Below are 22,858 nucleotides of genomic sequence, written 5' to 3' on the forward strand. Positions count from 1 at the left end.
CAGCCAGTAGAGGAGTTGCATCCATGCTGTTGGTATCACTGTGCATCGCAAACCAGCCATCCAGCCAACTGAACTAACTGAGCCACACTTGGGTCAAGTGCACCCTTTAAGAAAATTAAACTTGTCCCTGTTTCCAGCAGTGTTGAAGACTTAACTACTCTAGTCTGCTGGCTCAGGGTATCAACTGAGTTTGTTCCTCAATGATCTGTAGCCAAAACCTTGGTGAAGGGCCACAGAGATAGTTGCTGCATCCCACAGAAGATGATATTAAAATTGACGCAGCATTTCTGCTTTCTTCCCAGGTCATGTTCAACTTGGAACAGCGTTTATCTCAAGCAAACCAAACTCTGGTGAAGGAGCAGCAAGAAAAGGATCTCCTGGAGGTGGAGCGGGGCATGTTGGTAAGGGGAAAAAAGCATTCCTGTGCTGATGCCGGCTTTAGAGAGTAACACCATTACTGCGTACTGTGTGTACTCAAATAAAAACCGGGTTTTTGAGAACAAATCCTTTTAAAGTAGGGAGTTGGCTTTTACACGAGTAACACTGTGGAGGGTCTGAAATCCAGGCCGGGTCTTTGGGACTGCTAAAAACGTGAATGGCACTGGTCGCTGTCCACGGTCCTGAACTCTCACAAGAAACAGCTGTCTCAGGTTTTTCAGACACAGTGAGAACTGCCGATGCTGGAGTTAGAGATAACACAGTGTGGAGCTGGAGGGACACAGCAGGCCAGGCAGCATCAGGGGAGCAGGAAAGCTGATGTTTCAGGTCAGGACTCTTCTTAAGAAATGGGGGAGGGGGAAGGGGGCTCTGAAACAAATAGAGAGAGGAGGGATGGGGCTGGGGAAGGCAGGTGGGATAGTGATAGGTGAGTGCAGATGGTGGGGATTGGTCAGTGAGGTGGGAGGAGCGGATAGGTGGGGTGGAAGACAGACAGGTCAAGGAGGTGGAGATGAGATGGGCTGGGGAAGACCATAAGACATAGGAGCAGAAATTAGGCCACTCGGCCCATCAAGTCTGCTCCGCCATTCAATCATGGCTGATAAGTTTCTCAACCCCATTCTCCCCATAACCCTTGATCCCCTTGATAATCAAGAACCTATCTATCTCTGTCTTAAATGTACTCAATGACCTGGCCTTCACAGCCTTCTGTGGCAGTGAATTCCATAGATTCACCGCTCTCTGGCTGAAGAAGTTTCTCCTTATCTCCGTTCCCTTTACTCTAAGGCTGTGCCCTCGGGTCCTAGTCTCTCCTACCAATGGAAGCATCTTCCCAACATCCTCTCTGTCCAGGCTGTTCAGCATTCTGTAAGTTTCAATTAGATCCCCCCCCATCCTTCTAAACTCCAATGAGTATAGTCCCAGCGTCCTCAAACATTCCTCATATGTTAAGCTTTCCGTTCCTGGGACCATTCTCGTGAACTTCCTCTGAACCCGCTTCAGGGCCAGTACATCCTTCCTGAGATATGAGGCCCAAAATTGCACACAATACTCCAAATGTGGCCTGACCAGAGCCTTATAAAGCCTCAGTAGTACATCTTGCTTTTATATTCAAGTCCTCTCAAAATAAATGCCAACATTGCATTTGCCTTCCTGACTACTGACTCCACCTGCGAGCTTACCTTGAGAGAATTCTGGACTAGAACTCCCAAGTCTCTTCAGACTTCTGAATTTTCTCCCCATTTAGAAAATAGTCCATGCTTTTATTCTTCTTACCAAAGTGCATGACCTCACACTTTCCCACATTGTACTCCATCTGCCACTTCTTTGCCCACTGTACTAACCTGTCCAAATCCTTCTGCAGCCTCTCCACCTCCTCCATACTACCTGTCCCTCCACCTATCTTTGTATTGTCTGCAAACATAGCCAGAATGCCCACAAGTCATCTCTGTCATTAATGTATAAAGTGAAAAGTTGTGGTCCCAACACTGACCCTTGCAGCACACCACTTGTCACTGGCTGCCCATCCTGAGAAATACCCTTTTATCCCCTCTCCCTGTTTTCTGCCAGACAGCCAATCTTTTATCCATGCTAGCACTCTGCCTGTAACACCATGGGCCCTTATCTTACTCAGCAGCCTCCTGTGTGGCACCTTGTCAAAGGCCTTCTTGAAGTCCAGGAGGATGACATCCATTGGCTCTCCTTGGTCTACCCTGCTCGTTACTTCCTCAAAGAATTCTAGCAGATTTGTCAGGCATGACCTCCCCTTGATGAAACTATGCTGACTTTGCCCTACTTTACCAAGGAAGGTAGGTGGGATGGCGATAGGTGTGTGCAGGTAGGCAGTGGTGGGGACTGGTCAGTGAGGTGGGAGGGGTGGATAGGTGGGGGGGAAGACGGACAGGTCAAGGAGGCAGGGATGAGAGGGAGATAGGTAGGAGAGAAGTCAGATAGTTCAGGGAGGCAGGGATGAGAGGGAGGGTTGGTCATGGGATGAGGCTGGGGGTGGGGAGAATTTCAACATGTGCAAGTTTCTGGAGCCGATCGTAAGTTTGTGATCTTCTCACTTGGAAGTGACTACACTACCCACTAAGCCATGACGGCCAAATGTTATATCAGGTGTAGGAGTCCTGCTCAACAGTCCCTTTCCTAGTACTGGGACATTGAGGAAGCAAATATACCACCAAGATTAGTTATCTTGTATCAAGAGATTGGAACTGATCCAAGTCATGTCTGCTTTGAATGGTGGTGTAAGAAGCGAATATACGACTGTTGAAACCCAAGGCGGGAGGATGCCCCTCTTTATCCCACTATCTCTAAATTCCCTCCGTATCCAAAAAAAACCATCCATTCCCAGTCTTGAATATCCTTCATGATTGAGCATCCACAGCCCTCTGCAGTAAAGAGTTCTAATAATGTTTTAAACAAAAGAGCAGTGTAAAGGGCAAGAGACAGTAAGAACGGACATAAGGGAAGATAAGACATAGTGGCAGGAGGGAGCACCTCAGTTGTTCAAACTTACAGTTCCATTCAACAAGATGACAGCTGACCTTCCAGCTCAGTGCCCTATTCCCATAATCCTTAGCCATCTTAGTACCCAGAAATCTATTGAACTCTATCCTGAATATTCTGAACGAGTGATTGAGCGACCTCAGCTCTGTGGGGTAGAGAATTGCTAAGATTCATGATCCTCTGACTGAGAAAATTCCTCCTCGTCTTAGTCCTAAATGATTGAGGCCGTTATCCTGAGATTGTGACCACCCACCCTCACAGATTAACATCCATGCCATAAAGCACTCTAAGAATTTTTGTTTTATGTTTCTGTGTCTTTGGTACGTTGGGTCTTTAGCTGAAGTGACGACGACTTACTGACAGTGAAAAATGAACAGAAATGTAATGATGATTTGTTTTTTCTGGTCTTCCCCACTGACTTTGGCACTCCTGCCCCACTCTGTCCTTTTCTCCTCATCCACCCCCCCGCCCCAATAGGAAGAGCAGAACCAGAAGTTGCAGAAGGCTCTGGAAGTGGAGCAGCAACGCTGCCTGAGGCTGCAGGGTGACTGCGAAACAGCAGAGACCGGCAGGCAGCACGAGCGCAAACAGGCCGAGGCGTTGCGTGCCAAGCTAGCAGAGGAACGACAGGCAAGCAGCCAACGTGAGAAGCAACTGGAGCAGAGGATCACGCAGCAGGAAGAAGAGCTTCAGAAGCAGCTGGAGAAAGAGAAGGTGAAGTAGGGAGAGAGAGAAGAAAGACCAAGGTTTCTGATTCTGTATCTGATTCCACAGCACAGCCTTAGGGATAAGGGAAATGACCATTTAGGACTGAGATAAGGAGATCACCAGGGTAGCTTGGTGGTTTGCACTACTGCCTCACAGTGTCAGGGACTTAGGTTCGATTCCACCCTCGGGTGACTGTGTGGAGTTTGCATGTTTCCCCTGTGTCTGCGTAGGTTTTCTCCGGGTGCTCTGGTTGCCTCCCACAGTCCAAAGATGTGCAGGTTAGCTGGATTGGCCATTCAAAATTGCCCCATACTGTCCAAGGATATGCGGGCTAGGTGGATTAGCTATGGGAAATGCAGGGTTACAGGGATAGGGTGGATCTGGGTGGGATGCTTTTCAGAGGGTCGTGCAGAATCAATGGGCCGAAAAGCCTCTATCTGCTCTGTAGGGATTCTATAATGTACACTTAATTAATTGACAAGGAACAGGAAAAGGAGAAGGCCATTCAGCCTCTGAAGCCTGCTGTGCCATTCAGTAAGATCATGGCTCTCTGATTGTGGCCTGAACTACATTTTCTTGCCAGTGCCCTCCATAGCTCTGAACTCCTTTGCCAGTCAAACATCTGTCTGACTCAGTCTTGAATATATTCCATGACCCAATCTCAACTGCTCTGAGGGGAAGCCAATTCCAAAACCTAACAAACTTAACAAAAGAAATTCCTTGTCATCTTTGCCTTAACTGGGAGAGTCCTTATCTGGAAACAGTGCCCCTTGGTTCTAGTATCCTCCAGGAGAGGAAACGCCTCAGAATCTTATAGGCTTCAATAAGATCGCTGTTCATTCTTTTAAACTCCAGTGAAAACTGGCCCAATCTGCTCAGCCTTTATGGAATATGTATCAAATACGTGTTTAAAAAGAGTGAGTTTTTAACTTGTAGATGGAGGCTATTCAGCCATCATCCCTGCGCTGGCTCTGTGAAAGAGTCAGTTAATCCCACTTTCACCCTGTTCTTTCTCGATAATGTTTCTTTCCCCTCCTCCTTCAGGTATTTATCCAAATCCTGTTTTGAATCAGATTCAGCTGTCTTTTTCAGGTAGATCATTCCAGATCACAGCTGCTGTCAGAACATAAAACAAAGTTCTTCTCATTGCTTCCTCCCCCTTCCCCCCTCAAATCTCTGTCTGCCTCTACCGCCTTTTACTTCATCTCTATCACTCCCAACGCCACCCACAAACTCCTCCACTGTCTTACTGCCACGTCATAGAATCATAGAGCTGTACAGCATGGAAACAGACCCTTCAGTCCAAGTTGTCCATGCCGACCAGATATCCTAAAGTAATCTTGTCCTATTCACCAGCATTTGGTCCGTATCCCTCTTGAATCCTTCCTATTCATGTACCCATCCAGATGTCTTTTATATGTTGTAATTGTACCAGTCTCCAACACTTCCTCTGGCAGCTCATTCCATTCACCCTCTACATGAAAATCTTTCCCCTTGCATTCCTTTTATATCATTTACCTGTCACCTTAAATCTATGCCCTATTGTTTTAGATTCCCCTACCCTGGGAAAAAAAAGCCTTGGCTGTTCACCCCATCCATGCCCCTCATGGTTTTGTAAACTTCCATAAGGTCACCCCTCAGCCTCTGACACTCCAGGGAAAATAGTCCCAGCCTATTCAGCCTCTGCCTACAGCTCAAACCCTCCAACCCTGGCAAAATCCTTGTAAATCCTTTTTGCACCTTTTCAAATTTCACAACATCTTTCCTATAGCAGGGAGACCAGAATTGAACACAGTATTCCAAAGTGGCCTAACCAATGTCCTGTACAGCTGCTACATGACCTCCCAACTCCTCTAATTGATATGCTGACCAATAAAGGCAAGCGTACCAAACACCACCTTCACTATCCTGTCCACCTGCAACACTGCTTTCCAAGAACTATGAATCTGCACCCTTAGGTTTGGCAGCACTCCCCTGGACCTTACCTTTAAGTGTATAAGTCCTACTGTGGTTTGAAACATTGCTTCTGCGTTTGTTGCACAGGCAACCGCTCAACGTGAGACTCAGCGAGCGCAAGATGCACAGCAAGTCCTTGGATCTGTCCAAACAGAGCTGCAGAGGGTGGAAATTGAACTGGACACAGCAAAACGTGACAAGGAAAATCTGCAGATGGAGCTCAGCCTGGTCAAGGTAAAGCGTACAAAACTTCCTGATGTCTTGATTGACCAGATCACCGTCCTGCATGTGGTCGAACCAGGAACAGACGAGTTAAGAGAAGGAGGAAATCATTCGGCCCCTCGAGCATTCTCTGCCATTCAGTAGGATCATGGCTGAGCTTGAGCTTCAACTCCACTTTCCCGCCATTCCTGATATTCCTCAATTCCCTGAGAGACCAGAAATCTGTCTCAGCCTTTGATATACACAGTGATAAGAGCATCCAATCCCACCTGAGGTAGAAAATTGCATAGATTCAGAATTCATTAAGCATAGATGTTCTCCTTATCTCTGTTGTAAATGTTTATCTATGTCTGTTATCCCAAGGCTGTGATGTAGATTTCCAGCCAGAGGCTAACAGCCCCTGGGTGTGTGAGCTGTCAACCTGCATCAGAGTCTTGCCTGTTTCAAGGAGATCAGCTCTAAGGAGTACAGGCCCAGTCTCCTCAACCTGTTGTCACAGGACAGTCCTCCCACTCAGGAGCTAGTCTGGTGAATTTGCTCTTGCTGAGCCAGTCGCTGTTGCTTGGTAGGACTCAGTGTCTCTGAAGCAGGGAAAGCCCATCCAGGGTTCTTGCATTTGACCCATGAGTGCAAACAGGAGAGAGAAAACAGATGAAGGGATCAAATTTAAAGCCATGAACAACACAGAAGGAGGGAATTTGGCCCTTTATGTCTGTGCCTTTCCATTCTCCTGCTCTGTCCTTGCAAGTGGAAGAACATAGAGAGGGGTCGACGTTTCTTTTAAAACTACATTTGATTGTCCTTCTGTTTCCTGATCTTTGTATTCCAAGCAGACAACTGTACTACATGGTCTGAGGCTGGATGAGAAAATGTTCTAAGTTTAGTACTATCTGAGTTAGCCAGGAGGGATTGGACAGGATTTCTGGTCCTGACCTTGACTGGCGAACTCAAAAAGTGCAGGCTCAGCTTCGGGAAGTAAGCACCCTGTGTTCAAACAGCTTGTTGACAACTCACGGCTTCAGTCGACTGGAGGGTGACCAGCACTCACCAAAATATACTTCATTTTCAGGAAATGAGGGGGAAAGGACACTTAGTGAAGCCAAGTTGACTGTTTAAGCTGAATGTATCTCTGCTGCAGGCACGCTTTGAATCACAGCGGGTCAAGAGCGAGACAGAGTTTAAGATGGCCCTGGAGCAGCAGGTGACAGAGCGCCTGGCAGCCGTGCATGAAGACAGCACCCGACAGACAGCCTCTGTACGAGAGCAGCTCAGGTAAACAGACCCAACAACCAGCTCGTGCCCGCTGCGTTCAGGGAGCTGCCTCCTGGCACTCTACGGTGTCACCCACATCCTCCCTTTTGATTTTCCCAATCTTGACGAACGCACGCTCCAATACGGGGAAGATGAAAGTAGCAGTTCTCTTATGCGGCTGCTTATCAAATGCCTTTTGGACAAGCAAATACATCAACTGTTAACCCCTTTATCTACTCTGTTGTCCAAGACACTTATCCAAACTCGGAACCTATAACAGAAGGGCCCGTGCACGAGGGTGAGCATTTGGAAAGGGAGGGAGCTGGAGAGATATAAATAAATGAATTGAATTGAATTATTTTTATTGACGCGTGTACTCAGATGAGTGCAGTGAAAAGTTTATAAGTTGCCTCTTACGGCGCCATCTTAGATACAGAGGTACAGATTCTTCAGCACAAGTTCTTAGGAAACGAAAAAGAAAATAAAGAAATGAAAAGCCCAGCATTTCGGGTTGTAGGAATAAATTAGAAAATACGGAGATAAACCGTTCAGAACAAAAACCCTTCCAACCCAGACCACGGCGGCACCTAGCCTCCAGTCCAAATGAACTGGAACTTATCTGAGAGGGCTAATTTTCAAAGATTGCATTGAAGCAAACATTTGAAAAATTGTAAACTGTGATGGGGACACAATGGAGTGTCAAAATGGCATCATCAAGTTGGTAGAGTGGGCAGATAGGTGTTTGAAGTTCAGTGCAGAGACATAGGGGGAGATACACTTTGGGATACAGAGCATGGACAGACAGCTTATAATAAAAGGTGCTGTTCTAGAGGGTATACAGGAGCAGAGAGATCTGGGTGTACAAGTGTGTCAGTAAAGGTTGCGGGACAAGGAGAGACAGTTAATAAAAATGCAGACAGTATCCTAGACTTCAGTTAAAAGAGTACAAAGGCAGGGAGATGATACTGACCTTGACATACTGGTTAGACCTGAGCTGAGGTATTGTGTAGAGATCTGGGTACCATGCTTTGGAAAGATGTAGACCTATTGGTGCAGTGCAGCAGCATTTACAAGAATGGTTCTAGTGATGAGAAACTTCAGTTGTGAGGCTAGATTAGAAAAACTGGAGAGGAGAAAGGGAAGGGGAGATTTGATTTTCAAAATCATGAGGGAAACGGAGAAACTCTCTATTCTCTATAAAACAGATAGAGAACCACAGGGCACGGTTTTGAAGTGTTTTGCAAAAGAAGCAAATGTAAGGTGAGGGAAAAAAAACATTTCCACACAGTGAATGGTTTAGATTCGGATTTGGAATGCACTGCTTGGAAGTGTAGAGGCTGATTCAGTTGAAGATTTCAAGAGAGCGTCAGGTAATTATTGAAATAAAAACAATGTGTCCCAGGACTATAGGGAAAAGATAGGGGTTCGGCACCATGTTAAAAAGCTGATTGAGTGGTACAAACATGATGGGCTGAATGGCATCCTTCTGCTCCATATCAATTCTGTGAATTTGTGGAGACAAGAATTGTGGTGTAGTTCTAAACGATAGTTGGCTTGTGTCAATCTGGATCTTCTTTCTGAATGAGTGAAGGGTGCCAAATGGCTTTCCTCATCTCTTTTTAAATAGAGGTTCCCCTATATAAATAATGCTCTATCTAGCATTCAGATTGCCAACCTACCAACTTTCTTTGCCACGCTTTAAAAAGTAGTGTTCCCATTAAAGAGGGAAGAAGTGTATTCGGCAATGGATTGCATACTATCCTTTTAATCTATGTGATCTCGATATCTGCCTTGGCTCAGAATTGGTAGCAGACCCTATCCCTTGAGCTGACTGGTTCAGAGACTTGATTGCAAAGTCTTGGCTGTAAGCTCTCAGAGCTGTATCACAGGCACACTGCATTGTCAGAGGTGTTGACCAATGGGTGGGACATTGAACCACAGCCCTTTTCTGACCCCTGAGATGGCTGTAAAAGATCCTATGACTGTTATTTGAAGCTGAGCAGAAGGAGTCCTCCCTGACAATCTCATGGGGGATCTTGCTGTGTGCAGATTGGCTGCTGCCTTTCCTGCATCAAAAGAGCGACTACATCTCAAAAGCAGTACTGCATTGTTTGTGATGGGATGTCTGGATGTTGTAAATGATGCAACATAAACAAAGGTTCTTTCTGACCAAGACACAGCTCTGATCCTTTAACTTTGCACAAACTGTGGAAAGCTTTCTACTCAAAGGACAATGAGCCATTAAGGAATCTGGACAAAGAATGCTAACTTAGATATTTTCTAATCAGTCTGGTCAGAAATGCTATTACACACTTCTGCAGCAGGTGGGACTTGAACCCTGGCCTCCTGTGCTAGAGGTACGGATATTACCACTACACTATCATAGCCCTTTTGGTGAGGGCTGGAAGCAAATGGGTGCATGTGTCTTTCTTCTATTTATCGGTTTTTTCTAATCAACCTGTTCAGAGGTGTTTTATTGTGCTCCTTTGGAGCAAGTGGGACTTGAACCCAGAGCTCTTGGATCAGAGGTGGGGACACTACATCTCACCACAAGAGCCCTAAAACACCAGACTCTATAATCCTGGAGCTACTGTTCTGAATAGTCCGAGATATTTTCTGTTCAGGTGTGATATGACACACCTCATGTGCAGGTGGGATTGAACCCAGGCCTCCTTCATCAGAGGTGCAGACGTTACCACTGCACCATCAAAGCCCCAAGAATGCTAACTTAAACTTTGTGGCTAAAACCCTTGCATTCGTTGCAGATTGTGGTGTCCTAACCGTGAGTTGATGTCTGATTTTTCTTGTTCCGTTCTTTAGGAAACAGATCATGGAAATGGCTGCACAGCATGAGGTTGAGATGGGTAAGCAGCTAGCTGAGTTCAAATCGGAGCTGCAGGAGCGGGAAGAGAAGCACCGTGGTGTGGTTGAGGGGTACGAGATCAGGTAGGGGTTTTTAATAAAAAAAAGCTTCTAGTTTTCTTCTGCTTGCCACTGATGCCCTCTTTACTTTGCTTTGTGGTGCTTGCTTGACCTCTTCACACAGCATGGTACGTTTCCGATTGCCCTGTAGCTTACGCATTACTAACATGAAATCTGCCATCCTTGCCTGGTCTGCTTGCGTGTGACTCCAAATCTACAGCAAAGTGATTGACTCTGAAATGACTAAATAAGGCCCTTAGTTCAAGGGCAATTAGAAATGGATGAAAAGTGCTGGCCTTGCCAGCGATGCCCATATCCAAATATTAATTTGTGAACGCACTGTCTTAAGCTCCCGGTATTGGTTACCCAGAATAGAGCAGCATTGTTTGGTAATAGTCCACAGCAACAAAAATTGAGAGCGAACAATTTAACGATGATTGAGCATCACGCAAAGTCTATTAAGGTCCAGCGACTCTGTTTAATTAAAGTGGGTAGTCGGCCAAAGTAACTGGATCTCAGTCATAGTGTCATAGGGATGTACAGCACGGAAGCACACCCTTCTGTCCAACTCGTCCATGCATACCAGGTTTCCACAATGCTCATCAGGTCAGATGGCATCCGGGCAGAGAGAAAACAAGTTTGTGTTTCAGCTCCTGGTCCTTCTTTCAGAACGGATGGTCAGCTCTGAAACAGTAACTCTTTTTCAATGGATGCTGTCTGAACTGCTGGGTGTTTTCTGTATTTGTCTCCCCCAGTCACAGCATCCACATTACAAACAACCGTCATTGGGCTCAGCAGATCAAGGCAGTGTTTCTGTCATAGAGTCATAGTCGTAGAGTTGCCCAGCACAGATACAGATCTTTCTGTCCAACTTGTCCATGCTGACCAGATATCCCGAATTAATCTAGTCCCATTTGCCAACGTTTGGCCCATATCCCTCTAAACCCTTCCTATTCATGTACCCCTCCCCCAGATGCCTTTTAAATGTTATAATTGTATTAGCCTCCACCACTTCCTCTGGCAGTTCATTCCAAATGTGCACACCCTCTGTGTGAAAAGTTGCTCCTTAGGTCCCTTTTAAATCTTTTCCCTCTCACTTTAAACCTATGTGCTCTAGTTTTGGACTGCCCTAGCCTGGGAAAAAGAACCTACCCTTCTGCCTCTGATGCTCCAGGGAAAATAGCCCCAACCTATTCAACCTCTCCCAAAGCTCAAACCCTCCAACCCTGGCAGCATTCTTGTGAATCTTTTCTGAACCCTTTCAAGTTTCACAACATCTTTCCTATATCAGAGAAACCAGATTTGAACACAATATTCCAAAAGTGGCCTAACCAATGTCCTGCACAGCCACAACATGACCCCGCAGCTGCTATACTCTGTGCACTGACCATTAAGGCCTGAGGTAACATCATGGGTTCAAGACCCAGTGACTCTGACTCTGTAACCACTCTCAAACCATCTTTTGCCAGAATCTCAGACTAAGCAAAACATTGCAGTTGCTTTTTTAACTCAAAAAACATGAAAACTTTAAAGGAATCGACCCAGAAAATGTATGTTCTGGTTTCACTGAAAGTAGTTAACTCCCTGGAATAAAACAGAAAGAACTGCGGATGTTGTAAATCAGAAACAGAAATAGAAATTGCTGGAAAAGCTCAGCAAGTCTGGCAGCATCTGCGGAAAGAAATCAGAGTTAACGTTTCGGGCCAGGGGACCATTCCTGCCCTGAGGAAGGATCACTCAATCCGAAATGTTAACTCTGATTTCTTTCCACAGATGCTGCCAGACCTGCTGAGCTTTTCCAGCGATTTCTATGTTAGTTCTCTGGAATCCTACGTTTGTATTTTGTTTGCCTACACAGCACCCTATCCAGATATTGGAGCAGGCCAAGATTCCCAGGGCAGTACCGAGGTGCTGTCTTTGAAATAGGACGATAGACAGAGACTTTTCAATTTGGCATACAAGATTCCACAACCGCCAATGCAAAGGAAAGCATTGAAGATTTCCCGAGTGTCCTACAGCTGATGATGATCTCTCAAACACGCTCAATTGTAAATTTTGATGGCAATCCTGTTTTGTTTGTGGGATCTTGCTGGACTGAGCTGATCTGTCGCATTTTGTGCATCATAACAGCAAGTGCACTTTTTATGAAGTACCCCATTGGCTGTAAGTTACTTTGGGATGCACCGCATTGAAAGGCACTATCTAATTGCGAGTCTTCCTCTCTTGCACGATGGGTTGTAGGCTGGCGAAAGCGCAGGAGGAGACGGGCAGACTCCTCGCTGCAAAGAGGAAGCTGGAGGTGCAGCGAGGTGAGATGGTGATCAAGCTGCAGAGCATGATGCAGACCCACTGGAACGAAGCACTGAAGGTGCTGATGTCCGAAGGCTCACCCCCAGGCCACCAGAGACTGTCGGTACGTAGCCGAAAGATGCCTCTCACATGCACCCAGTAGGTTAGAACACAAGAATTAGGAGCAGAGATAGGTCATTTGGCTGCTTGAGTCTGCCAATCTGTTTATTTTTCACATTCCCCATTGACCTTGGATTCCCTTGCCTAACAAGGGGTGACGTGGTGCCACTGCTACCTCATGGCACCAGGGACCTGGGTTCGATTTCACCCTTGGGCAAATGTCTGTGTGCAGTTTGCACGTTCTCCGCGTGTCTGCTTGGGTTTCCTCCCACACTCCAAAGATGTGCAGATTAGGGTGGATTGGCCATGGGAAATTGCCTCTGGTGCCCAGAGATATGCAGGCTGGGTGGGTTAGCAATGGGAAATGCAGGATTACAAGGACAGGGTGGGATGCTCTTCAGAGGGTGTGGACTCGATGTGCTGAATGGCCTGCTTCCACACTGTAGGGCTTCTATGATTCTATGAAGAATCTCTCTTCCTCTGCCTTAAAAATATCTAATGATCCTGCCTTCTGAAGCTAAGTCTCAAGGGTTTCTACTCATCTCTGTCTTAAAAAGGTGATCCCTAATTTTAGTCTGTGTCCTCTTCTTCTGGGCTCACCCACAACAGAAAATATCCTTTCCACATCCACCTTGTCAAGACCATTCAGGGTCTTGCACATTTCAATCAAGTCCCCCATCCACCTTCTAAATTCCAGTGCAAGCAATCCTAGCCTATCCAATCTTTCTTCATAAAACAACCTGCTTATTCCAGGTATCAATTTAGTAGACATCCTCAGAATCACTTTCAATGTGATTTTATCTTTCCTTAAATAAAGAAATGAAAACTGCACACATCCTTCGAGATGTGGTCTCACTAATTTCCTGTATAAATGAGGCATAATCTCCTTACTTTACTCTGATATTAAAGGACAGCACTCGATTAGCCTTCTTAATCACCTGCTGTACCTTGCACGCTAACTTTTCATAACTCGTGCACCAGAACACCTAAATTCATCTGCTGCTTGGAATTCTGCAGTCGTTCTTTTTATCCTATTTTATTCAGATTTTATTCCACTCACTCAACCTATCTATATCTGTCTGAAGACTCCTTGTGTCTTCTCTACAAAATACCTTCCTACATTTCCTTGTGTCATCTGCACTGTAGCAACCATGCCTTTGTTTTCCCTTATCTAAGTCATCGATTTGAATTGCAAAATGTTGTGGCTCTGGCACATAGTCCTGTGGGATTCCATTTGTCACACCCTGCCAATCAGACAAAAACCCATTATGCATACTTTCTGTTTTCTCCAGCCAACTGTCTATGTTAATATGTCACCCCCTGGTTCTGGACTCACCCACAGAGCTCTTACATGCCACAGCTTTGATATATTACCTGTTCCACCATCCTTAGTGAGTTCTAAGTAACTAGGTAGTGTCAAAGAGTCATAGAGCTGTACAGCACGGAAACAGATCCTTCGTTCTAACTCAGCCATGCCGACTAGACATCCTAAATTAATCTAGTCTCATTTGCCAGCATTTGGCCCATATCCCTTTGAACCCTTTCTATTCATGTACCCATCCAGATGCCTTTTAAATGTGGATTCGTACTAGTCACCACTACTTCCTTTGGTAGCTCAATCAATACAGGCACCATCTGGAAGGTTTGAGTTATAAAGAAAGGCTGGGTAAGGTGTGACTTTTTTCACCAGAGCATAGGGGCTTGACAGGTGACCTTATAGAAGTTTATAAAATCATGCGGGGTATAAATAGGGTTAATAGTAGATGTCTTTTCCCTTAGATGGGGGATTTCAAGACTAGGGGACACATTTTTAAGGTAAGAAGAGAGAGATTTAAAAAAAGACATGAGGGGCAAGTATTTTTACACAGAGGGTCGTTCACATGTGTAATAAACTTCCAGAGGAAGTGGCAGATGTGGGTACAATTACAACGTTTAAAATACATTTGGATAAGTAAGTGAATAGGAAAGGTTTGGAGGGATATGGGCCAGGAGCAGGCAGATGGGATTAATTTAGTTTGGGATTATGCTCGGCAAGGACTGGTTGGGCCGAAGGGTCTGTTACTATGCTGTATAACTGTGACTCTTAAAATGTTAAAATGTTGCTCCTTAGGTCCCTTTTAAATCTTTCCCCACTCACCTTAAACCCCATGCCCTCTAGTGTTGGACTCCCCTACCCTGGGGAAAAGACTCTGACTATTCACACTATTCATGCCCTTCATGATTTAAATATATTATTCACTTATTCGTGTAGTTTTTTTAATATAATTTATTAACTTTACCACCAATTCAGTAAAATTTAGGAATAGAAAGGACCTTAACAACTTATGAGTGATTCCCCAAACAGCGAGCTCCTTTCCCTGTAGCAGAGCAAGACCAATTCCAATCAGCTCCAGTGAATCTGACTCTGTCTCTAGCTAAAATAAAACAAAGAACTGCAGGTGCTCGAAAACTGAAACAAAAGCAGAAATTGGGGAAGAAACTCAGCAGATCTGGCAGCATCGATGGAGAGAAAGCAGAATTAATGTTAAGAGTCCAGAGATCCTTCTTCTGAACTGATAGTAGCTAGGAAAAGGTGGTATAATTGCTGAAGACAGAAGGTTGGGTGGGTTAGGCTAAAAGGAGTGAGTGGAGATGGAGCCCAGAGAGAGAGATCAACAGTTAGGCAGACAAAGCGATGAATGATAGTATTCCGGGGAGAAAGAAAAGTTGGTTATTGGCGCCAGAAGTAGGTGAGAATAGGTTGGCTGTTCTGATGTCATGACGAGACCTGGATTATGGGGATGGGTAAAAGGTGTTCAGGTTTTAAAATGATTGAACTCATTATTGAGTCCTGAAGGCTGCAGGGTCCCCAAGTGGAAAATAGGATGGTGTTTTTCCAGCTGAGCCTCACCGGAGAGATGTAGCAGTCCCGAGATGGAAGAAAACAACACTCGATTCCGTTATTGATCAGAGATCTTTCCACCTTGTCCTTGAATGTAATCATTGGCCCACTTCCCCTGATCCCTGGGGAGGTGGTTTCCACAATCCTGACCCTCCTGAGAGAAAATATTTCTTCTCCTCTTCATCTTATGTGGGAGACCACATGATCTTCCGTAAGAAGAATCATCATAGAATCCCTACAGTATGGAACCAGGCCATTCGGCCCATCGAGTCACACTGACCTTCTGAAGAGCATCCCACCTAGACCCACCCCACTACCCTATCCCTGTAATGCTGCATTTACCATGGACAATCCACCTAGCCTGTGCATCTTTGGACTGTGGGAGGAAACTGGAGCAGCTGGAGTTAACCCATGCAGACACGGGGAGAACATACAGACTCTACATAGACAGTCACCCAAGACTGGAATCAAACCTGGGTCCCTGGTGCTGTGAGGCAGTGGTGCTAACTACTGAGCCACCCTTGACATCCTCTCAGTGCCTTCACTGTCAAGCCCGCTCAGAATCTTACCTACTTCAATAAGGTCACCTCTCATTCTTCTAAACCCTACCGAATAAAGACCCAACCTGCTCAATCTTTTGTCATAAGGTAAACCCCTCCATCACACAGTCAAGTGAACCTTCTCCTTTATTCAATAAGGAGACCAGAACTCTGCATTGTACTCCAGATGTGGTCTCACCAGCTCCCTGTAGAGCTGTAGCAACACTTTGCTACTTTTCTATTCGATTCCCCTTGCAACAAATGCCAACCTCCTTTTTGCCCTCTTAAGCACTTGCTGCAGGCCAGTTGGCTGTGCATAATTGAGTTGTGGGGACTTCCAGCTTGATCTCCAAGCATGTTTGCTGTGACATTGGACTTGGAACAAAATAAGTGAATTGATGCCACAAATAGAGGCTGATAGGTGTGACCTTATAGCCATTGCAGAGACATGGTTTCAAGGAGATCAAAACTGGGAACTAAATATTCAGGGGAATGTGACTTTTTGAAAGCACAGGCAGGAAGGAAAGCGTGGTGGGTATGGGGGCAACAGCAAGAAAAGACCTTTGATTAGAAGATATAGAATCCATATGGGTAGGTGTAGTCTTTGGGATCCTGAACAGTAGTGATTGTGGTAGAACAGAAAATAAATCAGGGGATAATGAGGCCATGTGAAAAGGGAGTACATTAATCATTGATGACTTTCATCTTCATTTAGATTAGGAAAGCCAGATTGGCAGAGGTGGCCACAAGGAAGAATTCCTGGAGTGTAATCCTTCCTAAAGTGCAGTACCCAGAATTAGACACAGTTACTCCAGTTAAGGCTGCACCAGCGTTTTATACAGATTTAACATAATCTTCATACTGATGGCGTTATTTAAAATGATGAAATGCTTTGATGGATTAGGCATGGAGAAGTTGTTTCCAGTTGTGGAGAGAACCTGAACCAAAGGGCATCAATAGGATAGTCAAGAATTCGGGAGAAAGCTCTTTTCCATACTCTCCCAGTTCTCTGGGACTCCACTGCTAATGGAAGTGTTTGCGGTGAATCATTTGGGTACTTTTAAGGGGAAGCTGGATAAACAAATGAGGGAGAAAGAATTCTGAAGATACGAAGAGGTTAAAGGAGGGCATAAACACCAGCATTGACTGGATGGACTGAATGGCCTGTTTCGATGCTGTAAGTTTGATGTTAAGCATCGCAAGCGTCATCACTGGATTGTACTGTGTTTGTTATATTAATGGATACTTACTTTGGTTGAACTGGTTGACAGTCAAGATTCCTGGAATCATTGTAATTTTATGCATTGCATCAAAAACGCCATTAATGAAGTGTAGAGGAGTAATTCCTGCTCTGCTGTGCCTCCAGTATCATTTTATGTTAGGGTAATACAAATGTGCTTTTATTTGTAAGTAATTCTTTGATAGGCGACGGTTCTAACAAAATCTGTTAATGCTTCCTGCAGCAACCTGCCCTCCATCATGACCAAGTGCCTGTTTATAGGGAGCTTAACCGCACAACATCAGCCAACGACTCCGATCTCTCCTCTTCCTCGACAGTGCCTTACCCTGTCCCAACCTCAGACACTGACCAGCTGAAGCATTCCTCTGAGGGCAGAGACACTCAGCAATCTGGCACCCAAGCGCACGGGAATCTGGTCAAGCTGCAACATTCAGCTTGGGTCAGCCAAAGGGAGGAATCCCATTTCGCCAAGCTGGCCCTGGACTGCAAGGTTCGGGGGGATGGGATTGAGGGCAGACAACCCCACTATGCTAACGGAGAGCCTTGTGTGTTCATGGATAATTCCACGTCGGACGCTCAAAGCTTCCATGGTTCCATTCCTCAGGCCATTCCCTTGCAGCCTGTGATACTGGCTCCCTCTCACCAGCAGGCACCGATGGCAGCCAAAGACCAGGAGTCTGACCTGCATCCCAACAACCTCGGCAGACACCATACGCTGGCTTCAACCGCTGCTGAAACTCTGAAGCCCCCGATGAAAGGTGGAGGAGGTTACCTGCAGCAGGGCCCTTCGCACTCTAGCAACCAGCCCCCACTGTCTGGGAACTTGTGGTTCTCTGAGCAGAGCCAGAACCAGTCAGCCATGCTTCCCCTGCTGCCTTACCAGCCATCAATGGAGGACCTCAGCCAGCTGTTAAATTACAGCTTCCTCAGCCATGGCAGCTTCCAGCCTCTGGAACCACAGGTGGACGAGACCATGGTAACAGGTAAAGCAAAGCCTGGGATGAAATGGGTAGCGCACTCCCCTCTGCACATGTCTTTCTTTGGGGAGGCAATGGCCTAGTGGTCTTCACTAGACTATGAATCCAGAAACTCAGCTCGTGTTCTGAGGACCTGGGTTCAGATCTTACCACGGCAGATGGTGGAATTTGAATTCAACAAAGAATCTGGAGTTAAGGGTCTAATGACGACCATGAATCCATTGTCGATTGTCGGGGAAAAACCTATCTGGTTCACTCATGTCCTTTAGGGAAGGAAACTATCATCCTTACCTGGTCTGGCCTGCATGTGACTCCAGACCCACAGCAATATGGTTGACTCTTAACTGCCCACATTCCACTTGTGAGTACGCCTCCCTCTCTTCCCCCCTCCCCCCCCGCTCCCTTGCTCTGCTGCCCTCCCTCTCTCCCTCTCACTTCCCTTCCCCCTCCTTACTCCCCCCATTTCCCCGTCACACCCCTTCACCCCCACCCCTCCCCCTTTTCTCCCTCTTCCGCCCCCCTCTTTCTCCCCTTTCCCCATCTCTCTCCTCTCTCGCCCTACCTTTCCTTCCTCTCCCTGCTCCCCCAGCCCCATAGCTCCCCTCCTGCTGCTCTCCCGTTTCTTCACCCCTTCTAATGTCCTCCCCCACTCCTCAGAGTCTCCAAGTCATGGATTCAAAACCTACTCTGGGAAATGAGCCTGTAGTCTGTGCCAACATTCTGTGAGGCAGTACTGAGTTAGTCAAAGGTGTCGTCTTTCAAATGATGAGGTAAACTGAGACCTGCTTGCCTCTGGAGATTGATTTAAAAGATTGAATCATGGGGCTAATGAAGGAAGAGCAGGGGAGTTCTCTTCCATGTCTAGAAAAAATGTTTACTCCACAACCGATGTGTGGGGGTCCCTGATTTACTGATGTCCTTCTCAAGAACGTGTAATTATACCCCAAACATGGGTGTGATTTTAAAGAGCCAACATATGAACATTTCCTGTGCTTCCAAACAGCTGTTTTATATTGTCCTGTGTGTTGAATACAAATCGACTTGTGAACAGGCTCAGAAACGGAACCTGTTCCCAGTCATGAGGGCTGCCTGTGACTAAGAACTGATGAGATTGCCATCATTTCAGTTTGTGGTAGCTTCTGTGTGCAAGCTGACTGCTCAATGTTCTACAATGCAACAGTGATTCCACCTCAAAAAGTAATTCATTGACTGTAAAGGGTTCAGAGCTACCCTGTTCTGAGAAAAACTGGAGACAATTCTGTTTTTGCCTGCCTGACAGTCATACTAGCATTATGGAATCACATGGCAGCTAGTTCTGTGCTGTTGCCATTCCCTACTCCAAAATGGAGTTAATTTGCTTTTAAATTTTAATTCCTATGCTAGAGTAGTGCTTGCGCTCCACAAAGTATATTATTGGCTGCAAAGTGCAGTTTTTCTTTCGAGTTGTGAACCAGAGGATGCTGAATTTAAAGTGATTAGCAAAAGAAGCTGAAGTAGACTGAGGAAAAGTGTTTCTAATGCAGCGGGTGGTTCAGGTCTGGAATGCACTGCCTGAGAGTTGGGTAGAAACAGGTTCAGTCGAGGCTTTCAAAAGATAATTGGATCATTACCTGAAAAGGGAAATGTTTGCAGTGCTGGGGGGAGAAACCAGAGTAGTGACACCAGCTGTGTTGCTCTTGCAGAGAGCTGGCACAGATACAATGGGCCAAATGACCTTCTCGTGAGCTGTAACCATTCAATGATTCATTGAAGGAGGAGTGTTAATCTGGTCAGTGGGAGAATTCCCTGCTCTTCTTTGCAAACACCACATGGTCTTTTAACACTCGAAGGAGAGAGTTTTAGGTTGTTGTCTGGTGTGAAGGGGGAGATGTGGACAAGACACTGGCTGCTGGAAAATGGTCTTCCTGGCCTCCTCCTTTTGTAAAAGCCTGCAGGACTCAAAGGTTTAGTGCTGGGAACGCATGGGAGATCTGTCATTCCATTGTCTTTATGTTCTTTCTGCAGCCTCTGGGGTCCATCCAGACGAGCTGGCTGAGCACCCGTTCACTGATGATGCAGATGACAACAGGCTAACCCACGATCAGCTGGCCAGTGAGGGTGGAACCACCAAGAACAGCAGCTTTGAGTCATCAGGGGGACAATCCTCCTCCCAGGAGCAGAACTCCCGAAGCAGTGAGCTCCAATATTACATCCAAATGGTAGGTGGGTTGTCTACAGGAGCATTGCCGGCCCTCAAGTAGAAAGACGTGGCTTTGGCTTTGTACACTAGGTCGCGTTTGTCCTATTTTGCTTATTCCTTACAGTTGAACCCTTTCAGCCCTGATATCATGCTGGTGAGGTTGTACTGCAGCACCCACCTCAACCCCCACCAAGGCCAACTGTGCTTAGAACACACAAATGGAAAGATTGTGTTGAATTCACCCACTGGTCGTTCGACGGTTTGTTGGTCAAGATTCAGAACCTGGAAAAGGAGAAGTGTAAAACAGTTTCTCTTAAACAAACTAGGTTACCCATCGGCACCCAGACTTGCTGTGATTGCTTGAGGTTGGGTGTAACTAGCCTTGGTGCGTTTCCTTTAGGTATCGATGCTTTCAGATGTGTGGTTTCAGAGGTGTAAAAAAAAGGGCTTTGTCAGCCCAATTAGAAGCATACCATTTCTTTTTTTGGCTTATTTTCTCTGTCGCTCTCTCTCTCATGTGTTCTCAGCTTTTAGACCGATCGCCTGGGGATCCTGTGGAAACTGGTGCGGAACCTGAGAAGCCCAATGTAGTTCAGAACGATGTGGCATCCCAGCAAGGTAAGCAGGGAGAGGGGTATCTGTTTTATTTAGTTTGTGGAGCCTCCACCCTTCAATGTACCCCTCTTCCCTTCTGAAGGTGTTAATGAATTCCACAAGCGCCCATTGCCATCTGGCATTTCGTATAAGTATCCATTCTGTCTTTGTATAAACCAGGAACTGAATACTGTTTGGCCTGAGCCAGATTGGGGCGAAGGGGCAGCGGGCCATTATTCCGAGCCGCAGTCCTGTTCTCTGTGGACTTTAAACAGAGGTAGTGCAATAAAGCTTCACCACAGAGAGTCAGGTGTTGTTTTAACATGGTCCAGCACTGAAGAAGGAGACTTGATCAGCACCAGAGGTTACTGGGGTCGGCGAGAATGTGGAGTTGTTGCTGTAATCGGATCAGCCATTATCTTATTGAATGTTGGAGCAGGGCAGAACTCCGCTCCTAATTCATATGGGGTCATTTGGCCCAAGCAAGCCCATGCTGGCTCTTTGAATGAGCAATCCATTTTGTACTGCTATTTTCCTGTGGCCCTTTGTGTCTTTTCAAATACTTATCTAATTTCCCCTTTTTGGAAGTTACTGCACAGCAACTCTCTCTATTGTAAAGAAAAAGCCCTCCATTTAATTCCAGTTATCCGACAAATAACCTTAAACCTATGTCCAGTGGTCAAAATCTCCCCTTATTCACTCTCCCAAATTAGCTTGTAATTTGGAACACATCTATTCAATCTCCCTGTGGCCTCTAACTGGCAACAGCCCCAGCTTCTCTAGTTTCTCTGCCATTATTGGAGGGTATTGCCGAAATTAATGTGTTTCATCTCACATGATAAGCACGATACAGAGGGTTCCTCCTGCTCTAAATCACGCAGTGCTTTCTGCTTTCAGGAGGATCTCCAGTTTCGCGTGATTGTCCCGCTCTCTGGGAGAGTGCCAGGCCGCAGCCGATGAGACAGCTCCCAGTTGGGCAGAACAGCAAGTCTTCCAGCCGAGCCGTGCAGAAAGTGAAAGTGGACCCCTCGGAGGCCGTCCCTTTGCAGCGGGTGCTTGGATCCCAAAGTCCTCGCAAATCAGGTGTGACATCTGAAATGGAAGAAGACCGAACCATTTATACGAGACCTTGTGTCATCCCAAAAAACTTTGCATCCATCCAAGCACTTGTTTGAGGTGTAGTCAGCGTGTATGTAGGAAAGGGAGCAGCCACATTGTACACAGCAAGATCCCATACAAGCTAAAGGAATGGCTGCTGATGTTTATAGAATCATAGAGTTGTACAGAACAGAAACTGACCTATGCTGATTAGATATCCTATATTAATCTAGTCCCATTTGCCATCTTTTGGTCTATATCCCTCTAAACCCTTCCTATCTGAGGGAGAAATAGTGAGCGTGAGGGGTGACCTGTGAACAAGACTTGGTACAAGTTCGGATGTATGCAGCAAAGTTTTGGATGGGCTGAAAGTTTACAAAGGGCAAGAGACCAGGTGATGAGAGTGTTGGGGCTTGTTGATTCTGGTACCATCGCCGAGATTTTCTCTCTTTATTAGACAGTGCTCTGAACCCTTTGTGACATGTTGTGAGCGGCTGTACATGTTGTGAGCGCAGTAAGAGTCAACCTCTTCACTGTGGGGCTGGAGTCACATGTATCCCAGACTGGGTATTCTGGCAGATATCCTTCCTGACAGAACATGAGCAAACTGGATGGGGTTTTAATACAATCGGTGATAGTTTAATGGTTACCATTTCGGAAGCCTGTTTTCAATTATACATTTGCCTTTTTGTGTAGGATTTTCAAGTGGAGTGCTGTCGCCCAAGCAGATTGGCGAGCTGTCGCGATTGCTGAGCATGCACCATGTCACCTCCAACCGACCTGCTCCAGCCATGGAGGAGCTCTTCACCTACCTGAGGGACATTCAGCACGATGGGTTTGTACAAGTGTGTGTGTGTGTGTGCGTGTCTGTGTGTGTGTGCGTGTCTGTGTGTGTGTATCTGTCTGTGTGTGTGTATCTGTCTGTGTGTGTGT

General features: G+C 46.0%; 1 protein-coding gene across 1 annotated transcript in view; it reads left to right on the plus strand.

The window, feature by feature from the left end:
• Positions 1-300: 300 nt before the first annotated feature.
• Positions 301-22,858, plus strand: part of cntrob (centrobin, centrosomal BRCA2 interacting protein) — a 30,254-nt gene continuing 7,696 nt past the window's right edge. The window contains exons 1-11 of the mRNA XM_048620074.1: positions 301-401; positions 3,427-3,663; positions 5,701-5,847; positions 6,974-7,107; positions 9,907-10,032; positions 12,250-12,421; positions 17,301-18,060; positions 20,059-20,252; positions 20,761-20,851; positions 21,725-21,910; positions 22,622-22,760. Coding sequence (XP_048476031.1) covers positions 306-401; positions 3,427-3,663; positions 5,701-5,847; positions 6,974-7,107; positions 9,907-10,032; positions 12,250-12,421; positions 17,301-18,060; positions 20,059-20,252; positions 20,761-20,851; positions 21,725-21,910; positions 22,622-22,760 — 2,282 coding nt within the window. The 5' untranslated portion in view covers positions 301-305. The remainder of the gene's footprint in view (positions 402-3,426; positions 3,664-5,700; positions 5,848-6,973; positions 7,108-9,906; positions 10,033-12,249; positions 12,422-17,300; positions 18,061-20,058; positions 20,253-20,760; positions 20,852-21,724; positions 21,911-22,621; positions 22,761-22,858) is intronic.

The sequence above is a fragment of the Rhincodon typus genome, chromosome 45 (genome assembly GCF_021869965.1).
Source record: "Rhincodon typus isolate 14 chromosome 45, sRhiTyp1.1, whole genome shotgun sequence".
Lineage (NCBI taxonomy): Eukaryota > Metazoa > Chordata > Chondrichthyes > Orectolobiformes > Rhincodontidae > Rhincodon > Rhincodon typus.